We start from the raw sequence: 16,252 nt of genomic DNA on the forward strand, positions 1-16,252 counted from the left end.
ACTGTGAATATCTCTCTGAACCATGTTAAGGGTTATTTGGCTACAGTTCTGTCAAGGATACACAGCAACTAGACTTGCTCCGCCCGTACTAATTGTTTCATTATTGTGCCCACCTAAATGTCAAGTTCTAATTTATTGAGAGATACTTGAAAGCGAGAGCAAATAACGTTTCCTAAAGCACTTAATCGTATAGCTCGAATGTATGTTTTCTCGTATGCATGGACCTTTGGCTGCTAAGTGTGGTTAAGTACTCATGAAATGCTACAGTGGTGGTTGAAGCGCTTTGGGTTGTATGGTCCAGCCTGCCAAATGCTGGCCAGTATAATCGTCCTCTTCAGTGCTGACTTACTGCTCTGTAGTTGCAGCAGGGCATCAAACGCGCGACATTGATAAACAGACCTCGGGATGTTAGTCTGTAGCCGACACGGATCCAATCCATGCTGTCCCTGCTCCGTCCATGAAGGAGGGAGCAGGAGGGAGCGTGCGTTCCAGCGGACAATCCCGCTGGCAACGGGTATAGAATCGGATGCCAGCCGGTAAAGCCCATGGATTTAGTAGGATTCGGATAATACGGCAATCAGACGTCGCATCCATGGTGGAGTCGCCACCGGGATGCTTCCGGGCCATGGCATTACGCATATTAAGATCAGCCGGCAACACGCTGTTATCATGCTTGTCTCACCATGTTGGCTGTTATTTCTACATCCGTTACCGTGCTTTTCGTTCTCTACCTTGTCCAGCCCAGCATCTTCAGCATCATGAGCGAACACACCCTGGATTGGCTCCGAGAGAAGGTCATCGGATGGAGTCACACGCCTCCTGTGAACAAGATCGATACTCACCACCATTGCGTCCCGCCGTTCTATGCCAAAGGTAAGCTACCTACCCCTGTCAAGGTTCTGGTCGATCAATTAATTCCACACAGCGGTTGAAGAACAAGGGGGCGATCCCAGCGGCTGGCCTACTCCCCAGTGGAACCCACTGGCTTCCAAGCTGCTGATGAAGCGCGTTGGCGTGCAGACCGCAGTGCTCTCGGTGACGGCTCCTGGCGCCTGTATCCTGCCCGATCGTCAAAAGCGCGCCCAACTCGCGAGGCAGCTGAATGAATATTCTGCGGATCTGCGAGATAAGGAGCCTGATAAATTCGCCTTTTTTGTATCATTGCCCAACATTCTAGACACGGAGGATGCCCTGGCAGAGATCGCCTACGGGCTGGACACCTTGCATGCTGACGGGGTCACCCTTTTCACTCGCTACGGTGGCTCCAACACCTACCTGGGCCATCGTGATGTCGAGCCCATCTGGGCGGAGCTGAACAGACGCGGCTGCGTTGTGTTCATCCATCCCACCCACCCGGTGGACACCGACCCTGTCAACTCGAAGCTCCCACAGCCATCCATTGACTACCCGCATGAAACAACCCGCACAGCAATGGATATGATAGTGAGCGGAACCCGGCTCAAGTACCCTGCCTGCAAAGTCATACTCTCGCACGCTGGTGGAACGCTCCCATACATAATCTCTCGGGTCACAACACCGATGAAAAAGGCGCCTGATTTTGCGGTCTCGCACCGCATCGGCACAACCCATGACAAGGCCCTAGAGGCGTTCCGCAGCTTTCACTTCGATTTGGCGCTGAGTTCATCCTCGCAGGTCCTGGATATGCTGTTGAAGATGGTCCCGCCCGACCATATCTTATACGGTAGCGATTTCCCGTATGCGCCGATTCCGGCCTATCCGGCGTTCCTGGAGGAGCTCGAGAAGTATGCCATGGATTCGGAGATGAGGAATATGATTAATTACGGAAATGCACTGAAGCTTTTCCCACAGTTGGCGAAGCGGAGGGGTGGCAGTCGATAGCTCCGTGGGAGATCAGATGGGATCTTTCAATAAATCGGTCTGATTTTCCTGCAAACATCTAGTTAGCTTATAAGGCAATTCAGATTTATGAAAATATCTCGCTTACGTTCTAGAATACAATAATTATTCTACGAGTAAAACTGCCGAAAATAGATGATGCTAAGTCCGCTTATCTCCGGCGACAGGACAGCAGGGCCAGAGGGGAACCATTCAGCACCTCCAACCAGAAGCCCAGAGGAACGAACCTCTGATCTCGGCACGCGGGATGATCTGCAGGAGCAACACGACGGCCGGCGAGACAGAAAGCAGCCAAAGCGACGAAGCCTCGGTCCGGGGAAGCTCCTGGGCGCATCTCCGCTTCCCCGCATCGCGGCACGTGGTTTATGAATCCTTATGCCTTGCATTCGATTTGACCTCAACGTGGTCGCGGCCATCGATTTCGCATTGATTCTTTGAGTGCTTTTAAACAGCGACATTTGCCTATTACCATCAAACTTACAGGCATTGTTCATTTATAATTCCGCCACCACTCGTACCCCACCCTACTCCGCTGAACACCATTAGTACCCCCAACTATTACCACACCATACTACACCATACTACATCACACCATGTCTCTACAAACGCCTCTATGCTCGCTGCTCCGAATCCAACACCCTGTCCTACTTGCCGGCATGGCACGAGCATCAGGGGCTCCCCTTGCGGCCGCCGTCTCCAACGCCGGAGGCCTGGGAACCGTCGGCGGCCTGGGCTATAGCCCGGAGCAATTGGACGAGATCCTCACGGAGTTGAAATCCCTTCTGCGCGACCCGTCCCTCCCCTTCGGCGTGGACCTGGCCCTGCCGCAGGTGGGCGGCAGCGCGCGCGCCACCAACCACGACTACACGCACGGACAGCTGGACCAGCTCATCGACGTGGTGATCGCGCACGGCACGAAGCTCTTCGTCTGCGCCGTCGGTGTGCCGCCCGAGCACGTCATCCGGCGGCTGCACGACGCCGGCATCCTGATCATGAACATGGTGGGGGCGCCCAAGCACGCGGAGAAGGCGTTCGCGCTGGGCGTGGACATCGTGTGCGCGCAGGGCGGCGAAGGCGGCGGACACACGGGCGACATCCCCTTCTCGGTGCTGGTGCCGGCGGTGGTGGACGTGGCGAGGAAGTACAAGAGTCCGTTGACGGGGGAGCCGGCGCAGGTGGTGGCGGCCGGGGGCATCAACGACGGGCGCAGCCTGGCGGCGTCGCTGATGCTGGGGGCGTCGGGGGTGTGGGTGGGCACGCGGTTCGTGGCCTCGGAGGAGAGCGGAGCCAGTCGCTTGCACAAGGAGGCGGTGGTTGGGGCGCAGTTTGGCGAGACGCGGCGCACGTTGGTCGTCTCCGGACGGCCGCTGCGGATGCTGCCCAACGACTATGTCAAGGACTGGGAGAAACGCCCGCAGGAGATCGTCGAGTTGACGGCCAAGGGCGTGGTGCCGATCGAGCATGATTTCAACAACGAGAAGGAGGTCGACATTCCGTTCCTGATGGGCGATGTCTCGGCCATCATCAAGGAGATCAAACCGGCCGGGGTGATTGTTCAGGAGATGGTGCAACAGGCGGTGGATGTGCTGAGGCAGGGAGGTGGTTATATCACCAGTCCTGGAAGCAGTAAACTATGAGCATACTCTGTAGTAGCATCAAGTCAATAGGCCCTCAAATCTGCAGTGAACTTTTTTTTTTTGTATCTTCATGAAACCATGATACGTACGTTTAGGGTGCTGATCTAACATGTACAAGTACAGGACTGAATTGAACCAAATTAAAAATAGACCATGATGTCATGTGCAAAAACCTGATGGACAAGAGCGATGCACATACGACCGACTCAAAAGACTTCTTTTCCAGGAATCGCGAACAGAGGCAGGCACACTCAAAACATATCCAGTGTTATCCCAACTGTTTGCCAGTACACGTATCTCTCAAAGACAGATGGTATGTGCATCAGTACACAAAAGTATGTGCGCTCACCCTCGGATCGAACGGGGCCCTTTCCCCGACTGCTGGCCACAGGTCTGGCTTGGAAAAAAGCCCATGTCTCCCCTCTCATCCCCTCCTCTACCATAGGATTTTGCTAATGGCATCCATTCATCACCGCCTTGTTTCCGTTGGCCCGCGCCTCCAGCAGATTCGGCGGAGGAGGCGGTCCAAACACGGGCTTCTCCGGTTGTTGCGGTACGCTGCGGTCTCCGTTGATGTCGCGGTCGGTGCTTTCAAGCTCGTACTCGTCGTCGCTGATGCCCTCCTCGTCATCATCTTCATCCTCGTAGTCCTCATCGTATTCGCTCTCCGTGCCCTCATCGTCGCCGTCGAGGTCGGCCGCAAGCCCTTGACCTCGGCCCTGGGCTTGCATCCGCCGGCAAAGAGCTTCGAGATGATGGCTTTTCTTCCGCCATTTCTCCAGTTCTTCATGATTCCTTGTGCGCTCCTCCGCCATTTCCAATATATTGCGATTCGTCTGGTCGTGTTTGCGGGTGAGCGTGAGGTTCTCCTTCTCTAAGCGCTTCGTCTTCTTCGACATCTCCTCCATCTCTTTGCGGAAAGTAAGGAAGAGTTCGTTGCTGTTGTTTAGCGTATCCTCCACCTGCGATATTATTATTACCGGTGGGTCAAACGCGGGGTGGTCCGGGGACATACCTGTTTAAACTTCTCCACATAGATGTTGAGTTGACTGCGCAGCTCCGCCTCGGTGTGCGAGAACGTAGAGACCTGGGAACTGAGGGCGCGACAACGGGCGGCTTCGTTCTCCGCGGCTCGACGTTGCTCTTCGTACTTGGCGGTGAGACATTGTATCTCCGAGTCTTTGCTGCGGAGGAGCGTTCGATAGTGCCCTTCTCGCATCTCAAACTTCTCGCCGATGGTCTTGATCTTCGCACGTAGACTATACGGTATCCACACTCAGTAAACAGCATGGGGTGGGCCAGAGAGCGCCACTTACGCTTCGTCCAAGTCGATGTCCACCTTGTCGCTTCGTGAACTACCTTTGGCGTTCATGACCTCTTGAATGCCGTTTAAAAGTGAATCTAAGCGCTCGTTGACGATCAACCTCGCCTTCTTCTCCGTGTCTTCTAGTTTCTTGTTTTCGTCCTGTGGGTGTGCGAGTAGACCCATATTAGCCCTTGCCTTCCCGGGCAGACGAACGATTGTGGAAAGTGCGACACTGACCTTGACTTTTTTATTTTCTTTGGTAAGCTCCCTGCACAGCTTTTCGAGTTTATCCTTCATCGTAACGGTCTTGCTCAATTCCGATTTCCCCTTGTCCTGATCCTTTTGCAACTGGTCTGCCCGCTTTTTGCTCTTGGCATAATCGCGATCCAGCTTTTTCATATCCGCCAAAAGTTCGGTATACTTCTTGTGAACAGTCTCCAGGCGAGTCATCGGGGATTCAATGTTGCTGAGAAGTTGGTTCAAGTCTCGAGTGGCCTTCTTGACTTCACGCTCTGTAGTCATTTCCAGTTAGGATCCCAATCTCCGCAACAAGGCAGTAATGGACATGAAGCCCATTCCGTTCGAGAGAACAAAAAGGAACAAATCACGCACCGATTTCCTGTTCTTGGTCCTTCTCTCCGGCGGCATCTTGTTCCAACTGAGAGATCTTTGCCGCCAAGAGCTTCGACGTCTCATTGGGATCCGCCACCTTCTTCCCCTTATTCTTTTTGGACATTGCAGCCGACGACATGGCGAAGGACTTCTCACGCGGTGGAGCGGACCAGGTTGTGCGGCGTGCGGACTTGTCGGCGGTTGTCGCGAGGCTGGTGCTCGGAAGGGAAAAAATGCGAAGACGGAACGGTGGGTGAGGTTTGGTTGGATCCGGAGTTCTGACGCAAAGACACTACAACGGTCAATTCCAACCCCGGTCACACCGACGGATACGGAAGATCTCGAGGTTTCAAGAGCACACAAGGCGATCGTCGGCGACTCTTGGATCGAATCGACGTTTCGACACTAGCGGAGTACCTGGGTGGCCTATTTGACAGACTTGCAGAACTCGGAGGTAATGGGATCACACAGACTCCCGATGCAACCAAGTTCTGCAGAGCCAGCGAAAGTCTCACGGGCGAAAGCACACGGGAACCGAGAAATCGGGACAGAAATCGGGTCGTGGGAGGTCGCAGAGGGTCAAGATGTGTCGAAGAACTTGCTGGGGGAGAGATCGAATCCCGTCGTAAGAGGGGGCATGCGCACTTGACTCGCACTAGCCCCTTTGGGACGCCTGGCTTGGCGTCGATTATTCACCTTCTCCGAGCTGTTGGATTTCTGCTCCGAACAACCATTCAGTCCTGCTGCTGCCCTTCTCTCCTGAGCCACTTCCCTTGATTGCACGACCCCCTTGGTGCTGTCTTTTGGTTCATTCTTTTGCTGCTGGGGGTGGTTTCTTCGTGTCCATCTTTCGCCGCTCCATCCCGGTCCGTTTGCTCGGTACCCTAGAAACAATCTCGCTAACACGCTACGCGGAGAATAGCACAAGCTTGCGCACCTGATCCCGGGATTGCCAGTTCCTTTACATTGTACACTTAATCCCATCTTTCCCCTTTGTCGACGCGATGTTGCGTTCGTCGTTTGGGTTGGGTAAAGGCCGGTTGCCAGCTTTGCGGCAATCAGTCTCTGCTCGATCCTTGAACTCGAGGAACTCTGTCCTTGGCTGGAATCAGTTCCGACGAAATGCTTCGACTGTGACTAGTCTGGAGAACTATCCCAACGTGGGAGAAAGCCTGCACGGGTTCACCGTGCAAGAAAAGAAGCATGTCCCAGAACTACACCTGACGGCAGTGCGACTAAAACATGACAAGACGGATGCCGACTACCTCCATGTGGCAAGGGACGACAAAAACAACGTTTTTGGTGTCGGATTCAAAACGAATCCTCCAGATGCTACTGGCGTGCCTCATATTCTGGAACATACCACGTTATGTGGTAGTGAAAAGTAAGGCTTTCACTCATCTGTATCCGCTCCATCCGCAGTGTCCGGGGCTAACTTGTATGTGTCTATACAGATATCCCATTCGTGATCCTTTCTTTAAGATGCTTCCTCGATCGCTTTCCAACTTCATGAATGCCTTTACTTCCGCGGACCACACGACGTATCCGTTCGCCACAACCAACCAACACGACTTCCAAAACCTTCTCTCCGTCTACCTGGACGCCACATTTCACCCTTTGCTTAAGGAGGAAGATTTTCGACAGGAGGGATGGCGTCTGGGCCCAGAGGATGCGCGCGCCGTGAAGACGCAGGACGGAAAAGCCGAGGACGTCTTGTTCAAAGGTGTCGTGTACAACGAAATGAAGGGTCAGATCTCCGACGCAAACTATCTCTACTATATCCGATACCGAGAGAACATTTTCCCTGCCATCAACAACTCCGGAGGTGACCCGCAATATATTACGGATCTGACGCACAAGCAACTCGTTGATTTCTCCAAGAAGAACTACCATCCGAGCAACGCCAAAATCTTGACCTACGGGGACATGCCCCTGACTGGTCATCTCAAGCAGATCGGCGAGGTGCTTAATGGCTTCAACAAAGGAGAGGCCGACAACTCTGTCAAGCAGCCCATTGATCTTACCCGCGGCCCTCAGAACGTCACTGTTCCGGGTCCCATCGATACATTCTCTAGCGACGACAAGCAGTTCAAGACCTCGACCTCGTGGTACATGGGCGATGCCACCGATGTTGTCGAGACCTTCTCTGTTGGTATTTTGTCCTCTTTGCTGCTAGACGGTTATGGCTCGCCCATGTATCGGGCTCTGATTGAGAGTGGGCTGGGCTCGTCGTTCACCCCTAACACAGGGCTTGATCCCTCCGGAAGGGTACCCGTCTTCTCAGTGGGTGTCACCGGTGTGGGCGAAGAGGAGGCACCGAAGGTTAAAGAGGCCATCCAACGTGTTTACCAGGACTCTCTGTCCAGTGGCTTCAACGACGAGAAGGTCCAGGGATTCCTGCACCAACTCGAGCTTGCCCTGAGGCACAAGACGGCAAACTTCGGCATCGGTGTTATGGAAAAGACCTTGTCTTCGTGGTTCAATGGCACAAACCCCATGAAGGAACTCGCTTGGAACGAAGTCATTGACGAGTTCAAGCGCAGATACAAGGAAGGTGGCTACCTTGAGTCACTGATGCAGAAATACTTGATGAATGACAACTACCTCACCTTCACCATGGTCGGCTCGCCTACTTTTAACAAGGACTTGGATGATCAGGAAATGGTGCGGAAAGAGAAGAAGCTTGCGGAGCTTGTGGAAAAGCACGGCTCTATTGAAAAGGTCGTTGCTCATCTGACTGAGGAAGAGCTCCAATTGCTGAAAACGCAGGAGGCGGCCCACAATGCCGATTTGAGCTGCTTGCCCTCTCTTCGCGTTGAAGATATTTCGCGCGAGAAAGAGCGCAAGCCCGTGCGCGAATCTCGTGTGGATGACGTTGACGTGGTCTGGCGTGAAGCCCCGACCAACGGCATGACTTACTTCCAAGCATTGAACTCATTTGAAGACCTCCCAGATGATCTCAGGTTGCTGATGCCCTTGTTCAACGACTGTGTCATGAGACTGGGCACTGCAAACAAATCCATGGAGGAATGGGAAGATCTGATCAAATTGAGGACCGGCGGTGTTTCGTCGTCTGCATACAATGCCTCTTCCCCTACCGAACTCGGCAAGTTCCACGAAGGTCTGAACTTCTCTGGATTTGCTCTCGACCAAAACATCCCGGAGATGCTGGAGATTCTCACTACTCTTATCACGACAACGGATTTCACCAGCCCTTCCGCTCCTGGCATGATCCAGGAGCTGCTGCGATTGACCACCAACGGTGCTCTTGATGCTGTGGCTGGAACCGGCCATCGTTTCGCCCTGAATGCGGCAGCTGCAAGTCTTTCTCGGGGTCTGTGGGTTCAGGAGCAGCAGTCTGGCCTGGCGCAACTTCAGGCGACCGCCAACCTTCTCCGAGATGCCGAAACTTCTCCGGAGCGTCTGGCCGAGTTGGTCGAGAAGCTGCGCCTTATTCAGTCGTTTGCTATCTCGAAGACCCCAGGACTCCGGGTTCGTATGGTGTGTGAGCCAGGAAGTGCGCACCAAAATGAGTCCGCCCTGCAGAAATGGCTCGGCGGGCTGCCCCAGATTTCTGCGCCCACATCTGCGCCTGGAAATCCAGTCTCGAATCAAGCTTTCACCAAGACTTTCTACGATATGCCTTACAAGGTTTACTACTCGGGTCTGGCCATGCAAACGGTGCCGTTTGTCCATTCGTCCAGTGCACCCCTCAGTGTTCTATCCCAACTGCTTACCCACAACTATCTTCACCCTGAAATTCGGGAGAAGGGAGGTGCTTATGGAGCAGGTGCCAGCAACGGCCCCGTGAAAGGCATTTTCGCGCTGACCAGCTACCGAGACCCCAACCCCATCAACTCCCTGAAGGTGTTCCAGAACTCTGGCATTTTTGCCCGAGACCGCCAATGGTCCGCTCGCGAGCTCAACGAAGCCAAGCTGGGTATCTTCCAGGGCCTGGATGCGCCAATGAGTGTTGATGAAGAAGGAACTCGTTACTTCATGAGTGGTGTCACCCATGAGATGGACCAGCGCTGGAGAGAGCAAGTGCTGGACGTCACGGCCAAGGATGTCAACGAGGCGGCTCAAGCCTTCCTGGTCGATGGCTCCCGGCGGTCGGTTTGCATGCTCGGCGAGAGAAAAGACTGGGCCGATTCGGAAGGTTGGGAAGTCCGAAAGCTTTCCATGAACCCCTCCGGCGAAGGTGAAATCAGCGATGCTGCTGCTTCATCTTAAACGCGGATTCTTCTGGCCCTGTTGACTCTACATGATTTTGAATGTGTCGTTTACGCTCTCGGCGACGCAAGTATGTATCATTATCCCTGTATTTCTATTGATGTGTACACGCATGATAGACCTGTATATAGACCCCCTTCTGTACGATACCTCTTATCTCGGCTCTCTCTTTGTTTCCACTTTTATCTCGACTATTACGCGCGTCTCAAGAGCAGAACAATCACCCCGTCGCCGGTCTGTTTTCCTATGGCCGGTCGATGGTTGGTCTTCCGATTCCTTCGGGAATCAGGAACAAGCGCAAGAACAGCAGGAATGTGAGCCCCGTTGGTGGTACACTTCCTATCTCCGTTTTTCAGACCCTTCCTGAAGCTCTTTAGCGTCTCTCAGCCTACGCAGGACGGACTAAAAACGCGAGAACATGAAGCCCAGTAAAGTATAGACGTATGACACCTGTAGATTCTAATTTCATCCACACTCTTATTCAATCCCGGGGCCGTATAGATGGCGCAAAAGAAGAAATACATTGGCTATGGTCGCAGATAAAAAAAGCAAAGAAATGAAGGCTGCTAAAGAACCGGCCCTTTTAGGCCGCCCCTCACGTGGCAGCGTAACGACAACGACACCGCGGCCGATGTTCGGGTCTTTTCTGTGATGCCATCTCCCGATCAGACGATCCAAGAGCCTCGCTGCTCTCTTGAATTTCCCCAGAGTCATGCATGCCAGCAGTAATTGTTTCCATCACCATGAAGAAGACTGACACCATTGTGCTGGGACCAAAGCCAACTAAGGCATGCGGTAAGTGGATCGGGATGCATCATCATGATTCTTGTCGTGAAATGGCTGGACTAATGCGCATTGAATGCAGTTAATTGCCGCAGACTGAAGGTCTGAAAGACTGACCCAAGCAGGCCACTGGCTGGGTCATTCGCATGCTGACCATTGCCCATCTAGATGAAATGTGAGGTCGATGGCGTGCCTCCGTGTCGTCGATGCCGCCACACCAACACCGCATGTCTATTCAAGCCTCGGTCCAATGTTCGTACCGGTATCCGGGATTCCAGGTACCGGACTATGCTTATCCCCATCGTATTTTAGGCTGCTGCAGCGCACGAAGTGGTATCGATGCCACCTGGAGTCCAAAATCCGGCTTTCTACCCTCATGCAGCGCCGTCAGATCAAGACGCACAGTCCATTCTTGGCCGCCTAGACCGGATTGAGGCCGTTTTAGGTCTCAATAAAGAAAGGCCTACCACCGCTTCAATTAGCGTTGCGTCAGACCTTGACGAAGAGGCCATGGACGTGCCTTTCTATGACTTATGGGCAGCGGCAAAACACCTGAGGACTATCACTCGTCCTCCACAAGATGACAGTCTTTGGTCTCGTTCTACCATCAAGAGGTTATGGACCAAGTAAGTGTCTCTCGTACCAGACGACTTGCCCACGACTCTGCGAACAAGGCCTAACATAGACCAGATTTCTTGACAATCTGCCCCTTTTACATTTTCTGAAAGATCAGAATGCCTTTTCTTCCCCTTCGCCTCTTCTCCTCGCTTCTGTTCTTTACATATCTGCACTCCATAGTCCATCGGCTGAAGTCGCATCTCTGGCTGGTGGGTACTTTGTGGCCATCTGCAGCGCAATTGCTGAGCTTGTTATCCCAAGCCCCTTGCCAAACCTCCTTGACCCGCCAATCTCCAGCCTCAGAAATCACGACCCTTCCAGCATTGCGGATGAGCAGCGCGTATTCCAAAACATCCTTGGCCTTATTATGGCCAGCCTCTGTTCGGAGGCATTCGTCGAGACTACGGACAAGTGGATAGCTATAGCCTACCGACTTTTGCTCGATCATTGTCCAACTGCCGCGGATAGCATAGTCCAGGACTGGCCTGGCTTGTTCTCGGGGATTCAAGTAAGACAATCATTAGACCGATCGGGGGCTGGGACCGCGGAATAGCTTGCTCATCATGAAATAGGTCATCGATATCGAGCATGCATCAATGCACATGTGTCATCCTCTCCTACCTAGACAACCTCCTACGTCGGCACTACAGCAGTTGAACGGCCATGAAGGGGACGCATATCGTGGTCTTACCCAGATTATGCACCACGGACTGAGTCATTTTGTGAGACGAGGACTTCCTACTATTTGGTCCTTCGTGAGCGCAAAGGAGCCTGACATACTACCTTCCGTGCGGGCACCGTTCACTGATGAAGACTCTCAAATCATTCGTCTTTGGGCAAAGAAGCTGGACAACTGGCTCGTTCGGTATAACGGGACGTCGCGTAAGACATCATCACCTGCCAACCATAATGTCATACTGATGGTTGTACGTCTTAGAACCGTCCCCCTCAGATCGACAGGGAATCGTTATACTTCTGCAATACCACCTACACAAGCTATACGTCCTATCAATTTATCATCCGGCTCGAGGATTCGATCTCTCATCTGCGAATATAACTCCTGCCGAAAGACATGAACTATTGGTCTCAGCTCGAGCCGTGCTACGCTTACGCCAGGACGACGCCAGCATCTGGTCGAACTGGGATCTTATAGTGAGGATCCCGAACTCAATTCCCCAGCCCCTAAAGCAAGCTCTAACAGCTTGAACGCCAGATGATAACATGGGCCGCGATGCTCCTCCTACGCGGAGTAGAAGACGGCGTTACGCACCAAGACGGTATGACCAGCCCGCCCTAGTACATCCCCATACTTCGAAAACGCTCTAACCCACGTATATCCCCATTCCCAGACCTCCGTCTCATCCAATCGCACCTTCAAAGCCTTAAACTCAGCCACCCCTCGGCACCCAGCATCCACGCCGTCCTCGCCGACCGACTCCAATCCGGGATACAAAGCATGAACACGCCGCCGGACATGGGCCCCGAGCTATCCTTTCCCGGCCCACACGCAGACCACTCCTGGACCATCTTCGACCAGGAGGTCATGCCGCTCGCCAACCCGCCGTGGCTCTTCGAAGGCGCCGCCTCCCTGGCCTCAGTGCCGCCGCAGCTGGCGCAGCAGTCGCCCATCCCGTCGGTCGGGTATACGAGCAACCTGGGTGCCAGGCATCCAGCGGCTTTCCCTGCCGGCGAGCAGTGGGAGCATCATACGGCGCCGGGACCGCCTGTGCGTCCGACGCCGAGCTTTCATCGTGTGTTTGGGCCTGGGAATGTCCCCAATGAGAATAATAGCTATTTGATGTGAATGTGTCAACGGGACGTTTTGGGAAGAGGAACTTGGCCATTCTGTCAAGGCTACAATGTGGAATATATATGCTCTGTGCTTCTCTGACCATTATTTGTCTTAGCAAAGCCAGTGAGTGCATGTCAAAGCAGTACAAGGTCCGGGAATAGAGTTTAAAAATCATTATTCCTTCATCACATTGGGTATATGGTGTCAAATCATGAGTCATGTCATACTGTACAAAAATGCTATTTCTTAACAGTCAGCGCAAGGCCACTGTATTCAGCCTCGCTTCACTGCAAGGGTGTGATGTTTAGAAGAGGATAGGAATCAGAGCCGTATCGAAAGAGAAGGTTTGACCTGCAAACCGGGAGGATGAATTCCCGCATAGCTGATCCTGACGTGAAAATCTACTGTTTGTTGGGTCCATTATGAGATAGTTTACCTTTCACCGTGGCTCGTGGGGTCATTGGGGTGTGAGTATTCCTCTAAGGAGTACGTTGGAGGTTGGGGTTCTGTGGTCGAAGGAGGAGATTGGGGGAGAGGCGGGAAAGGTTCTGTTTCTGAATGATCGAGGGTTTGAGGTGTTCCAGTGCCGACGGATGGGATGTTTTCTCCTGCTGATTCCGCAGGAGTGTTGAGGGATGAATCATGGGCAACGTCTGACGAGACGGCCGAGGACTGGGGAGGGGGATATCGGGAGGTGGACTGATCGATGACAGGGTCAGTTATGGGTCTATTCAAAATAACATCAACCAGATCTCTAGACACACATACCTGTTCTTTACTGTGCTCGAACCCGCGAGTGGAAGCCAACTGTTGCGCCGCGAGACGTTTCCTTAGAATCTCCGATTCTTCCTCAAACGCTGCTCGTTCTTCCTCTTTCTGCAGATCAGCCATAGAGACCGGCGAATCTTCTGCGATCTCCGCAGACCCATGAGAGGCTCGGAGCCGACTACTCCGCTTCTTCTTACTCGGTCTCCTAGAATCCTTGGACGCGAGGCTGAACGTCCCGGACGTCGACCGCATGCTAGCAGGCTTATCACCCAGCTGATCATCCGACTCCAGCCCCGTCCCGCGGCGACTCTGCAGCGCCATCGCAAACTCGTCGTCGAGCGGCACGGCATCCTCCTCCTCGTCGCTAGGGATCAGATCGCCGCGCGAGCTCAATGAATTGGCCGTTTCGCGCGAAGACTGGGTGGAACTCCGATACCGACCTCCATTCAAGCGGCCCGTTGAGCTCGGACCCTCGATTTCCTCGGCGGCCTCCATCAGAGGTTCCTCCTCGTATGCATGGCGGCGCAAGCCCTGCGGGTGCTCCTGGAGGTCAGCGGCGGACGGCCGATACTTCAATCCCCGCGCGCCAAACCGCCAGGGGAAGCGCTCGAGGAAGCCCAGAAACGAGGAGCTCGGGATGACGGTGGGGTCGTCACGGTCGTCGACGGGGACCATCAGACCGCTCTTCCGGCGCGTGCGGCGAGCGCCGTAGCTCATCTTCCGCGGGCGTCGAGGCTGTTCGGAGCTGCCGCGCGTCAGCCCGCTGCCGGCCAGCAGGCGGTCGAGCTCGTCGGTGCCCCAGCCCAGGAGGCCGTCATTGGGGTCTTCGTTGTCCCAGTCGTCGTAGAAGTCGAAGATGGATTCGGCACGGCCTCGTCGTCGGCGACGGAGGTGGTCCTCGCGGCTCGGCAGGCATGGCGCGGCGCATGCGGAGATGCAGTTCCCGACGGTCGCGAAGCAGGGGACGATGTAGTTGTGGGAGAAGGTGTAGAGGCCCTCCTGGGCGGTTTCATTGGCGGTTTCGAGGTTGTGGGAGATTTGATTGATCGTCTGGCGGACGCGCGGGTCTCTGGTCCGCATCATGATGGGAAATCGGAACTAAAAAAAGCGTGTGCTCCGTGGCGGGCGGTAGGGATGGAGGTGAGGTGAGCCTGGACAACGCAGCGGGGAGAGCTGGGGAAGGGCGCTCGTCACTGTTCAGCCGGGCGCAGGCGGGCCCATTGAAGAGGAGCAGGCGATTGCAGGGATGGAAGGGAGGGGAAGTTGATGTGATATCATCAAATGGGCGAATCTGTCCAGAGGCGTCGTCTCGCAGCCTCAGGAAGAAACACCCGATCCGTTGGCTGCTGACTCACCCGGCACGTGCGCGTCACGGGCCCTGCCGTCATGGCGCATTCTCCGCGTCCCTCTGGAATATTTAATTCCGACCACTCGCCCGTCGCCATGGTCTACTATCTTCGCTTTCTGAAGACTCCCCGGCTCCAGAACCACAAGGCCGGCTCGACCACCGTTTCCGCCCTGGTCTGCATCACCACAGACCTGGGGGATGCTTTCCTAGCCCAAGATGTGGATCTACTAGTCTCCCTGAGCGTCGCCCAGACCGACCAAGTCCTCTATCAGGAGCCATTGCAATGGAAAGCGGGCAAGCGGGAACTTCCCATATCCCTGGGACCATTCCCAGCACGTATCTCCCAGCAGACAATGGTTCTCAGTGTGGCCACGCCGGACTCTCGCAAGCCCGGCCCGCCCACGCCAAACCGCCTCCTAGGGAAGCCGGGCGTCCCTCTCGTCCTGTCCGGCTGGAGCGCCCCCTTCGGTGGTTCAGAATCACCCGTCGCCGAGAAACTGGTCGAGCGGCGGTTTGGACCGGTTGAGGCGTTGGATCTACGGATCTGGGAAGAGACCGGCAACAGCATTGCTCGGCATATTTGGTGAGAGCCTCTTCTTGTTCCCTATAGATTCTCCCACCACTAGCTCTAAGATGGAATTACTCGTACCTTCAGGGATGCAGCTCTGGCATCGGTGATGTATCTCCAGCAAATCATCGCTGGACACCGCGTAGAGACTGCGCCGGCATTGCAGAATCTCCTACTGCGCGCACCCACAAAACCAGTTCGTGCTGTTGAGTTGGGATCTGGATGCGGCATTGTGGGCATAGCACTGGCAGAGCTTCTACCTCAATGCTCTGTGCTCCTGACAGACCTCCCAGAAGTCGAGGAGATTGTAACTCAGAACATAACCACTGCTAAGCCAGCGTCCGAATCTACTGTCGAGTTTCAAACACTCGACTGGGACGAGGAGCTCCCAGAGAACCTCTCCGATGGCTCAGTTGATCTGATTCTCGTATCAGACTGCACATACAACGCCGACAGTCTGCCCGCCCTAGTTTTAGTGTTGGACCGACTCGTGCAGAGGTCACCGGCTGCCATCATCTTGGTGGCGCTGAAAAGACGGCACGAGAGCGAGACGGTCTTTTTTGAGCTCATGGAGTCTGCTCGACTGTCAAAAATCCACCAAGATAACATCGAGCTTCCTTCGCAACATGATCAGTCGGATGAAATTGAGTTGCATTGCTTTGGGCGACAAAGCCACTAGACGCAATAGACGCAGTCTGCCACAACTGCT

The 16,252-nt window shown here is 54.3% G+C and overlaps 6 protein-coding genes across 6 annotated transcripts; 4 read left to right on the forward strand and 2 right to left on the reverse strand.

The window, feature by feature from the left end:
• The first annotated feature begins 741 nt into the window (after window positions 1-741).
• Window positions 742-1,950, forward strand: P170DRAFT_432164 (amidohydrolase family protein). Its single transcript, XM_024848201.1, has one exon. It carries the CDS (start codon window positions 1,000-1,002, stop codon window positions 1,858-1,860), a length of 861 nt encoding a protein of 286 aa, XP_024709822.1. The 5' UTR covers window positions 742-999; the 3' UTR covers window positions 1,861-1,950.
• A 356-nt stretch (window positions 1,951-2,306) lies between these two features.
• Window positions 2,307-3,566, forward strand: P170DRAFT_398095 (NAD(P)H-dependent flavin oxidoreductase). Its single transcript, XM_024846209.1, has one exon. The coding sequence runs from the start codon at window positions 2,472-2,474 to the stop codon at window positions 3,513-3,515; it is 1,044 nt and encodes a 347-aa protein (XP_024709823.1). The 5' UTR covers window positions 2,307-2,471; the 3' UTR covers window positions 3,516-3,566.
• Window positions 3,559-6,017, reverse strand: P170DRAFT_373717 (taxilin). The gene is made up of 5 exons (XM_024845254.1): window positions 5,434-6,017; window positions 5,059-5,333; window positions 4,832-4,980; window positions 4,531-4,774; window positions 3,559-4,477 (listed from the first exon to the last, which is right to left on the reverse strand). Exons 1-5 carry the CDS (start codon window positions 5,570-5,572, stop codon window positions 3,968-3,970), a joined length of 1,317 nt encoding a protein of 438 aa, XP_024709824.1. The 5' UTR covers window positions 5,573-6,017; the 3' UTR covers window positions 3,559-3,967.
• Window positions 6,018-6,172: 155 nt separating this feature from the next.
• Window positions 6,173-13,084, forward strand: cym1 (pitrilysin family metalloprotease cym1). Its single transcript, XM_024846210.1, has 9 exons — window positions 6,173-6,817; window positions 6,888-9,634; window positions 10,690-10,694; window positions 10,762-11,075; window positions 11,140-11,575; window positions 11,640-11,949; window positions 12,005-12,219; window positions 12,281-12,344; window positions 12,417-13,084. The coding sequence occupies exons 1-9, from the start codon at window positions 6,438-6,440 to the stop codon at window positions 12,869-12,871; spliced, it is 4,926 nt and encodes a 1,641-aa protein (XP_024709825.1). The 5' UTR covers window positions 6,173-6,437; the 3' UTR covers window positions 12,872-13,084.
• On the reverse strand, window positions 13,036-14,904 carry P170DRAFT_373725 (uncharacterized protein). The gene is made up of 2 exons (XM_024845255.1): window positions 13,628-14,904; window positions 13,036-13,558 (listed from the first exon to the last, which is right to left on the reverse strand). Exons 1-2 carry the CDS (start codon window positions 14,708-14,710, stop codon window positions 13,292-13,294), a joined length of 1,350 nt encoding a protein of 449 aa, XP_024709826.1. The 5' UTR covers window positions 14,711-14,904; the 3' UTR covers window positions 13,036-13,291.
• A 166-nt stretch (window positions 14,905-15,070) lies between these two features.
• P170DRAFT_347729 (protein N-lysine methyltransferase family protein) lies at window positions 15,071-16,222 on the forward strand (the record flags this gene model as incomplete). The annotated part of the gene is made up of 2 exons (XM_024843648.1): window positions 15,071-15,558; window positions 15,631-16,222. The coding sequence occupies 2 exons, from the start codon at window positions 15,071-15,073 to the stop codon at window positions 16,220-16,222; spliced, it is 1,080 nt and encodes a 359-aa protein (XP_024709827.1).
• Window positions 16,223-16,252: the final 30 nt, after the last annotated feature.

Source organism: Aspergillus steynii, assembly GCF_002849105.1.
Source record: "Aspergillus steynii IBT 23096 chromosome Unknown P170scaffold_1, whole genome shotgun sequence".
Lineage (NCBI taxonomy): Eukaryota > Fungi > Ascomycota > Eurotiomycetes > Eurotiales > Aspergillaceae > Aspergillus > Aspergillus steynii.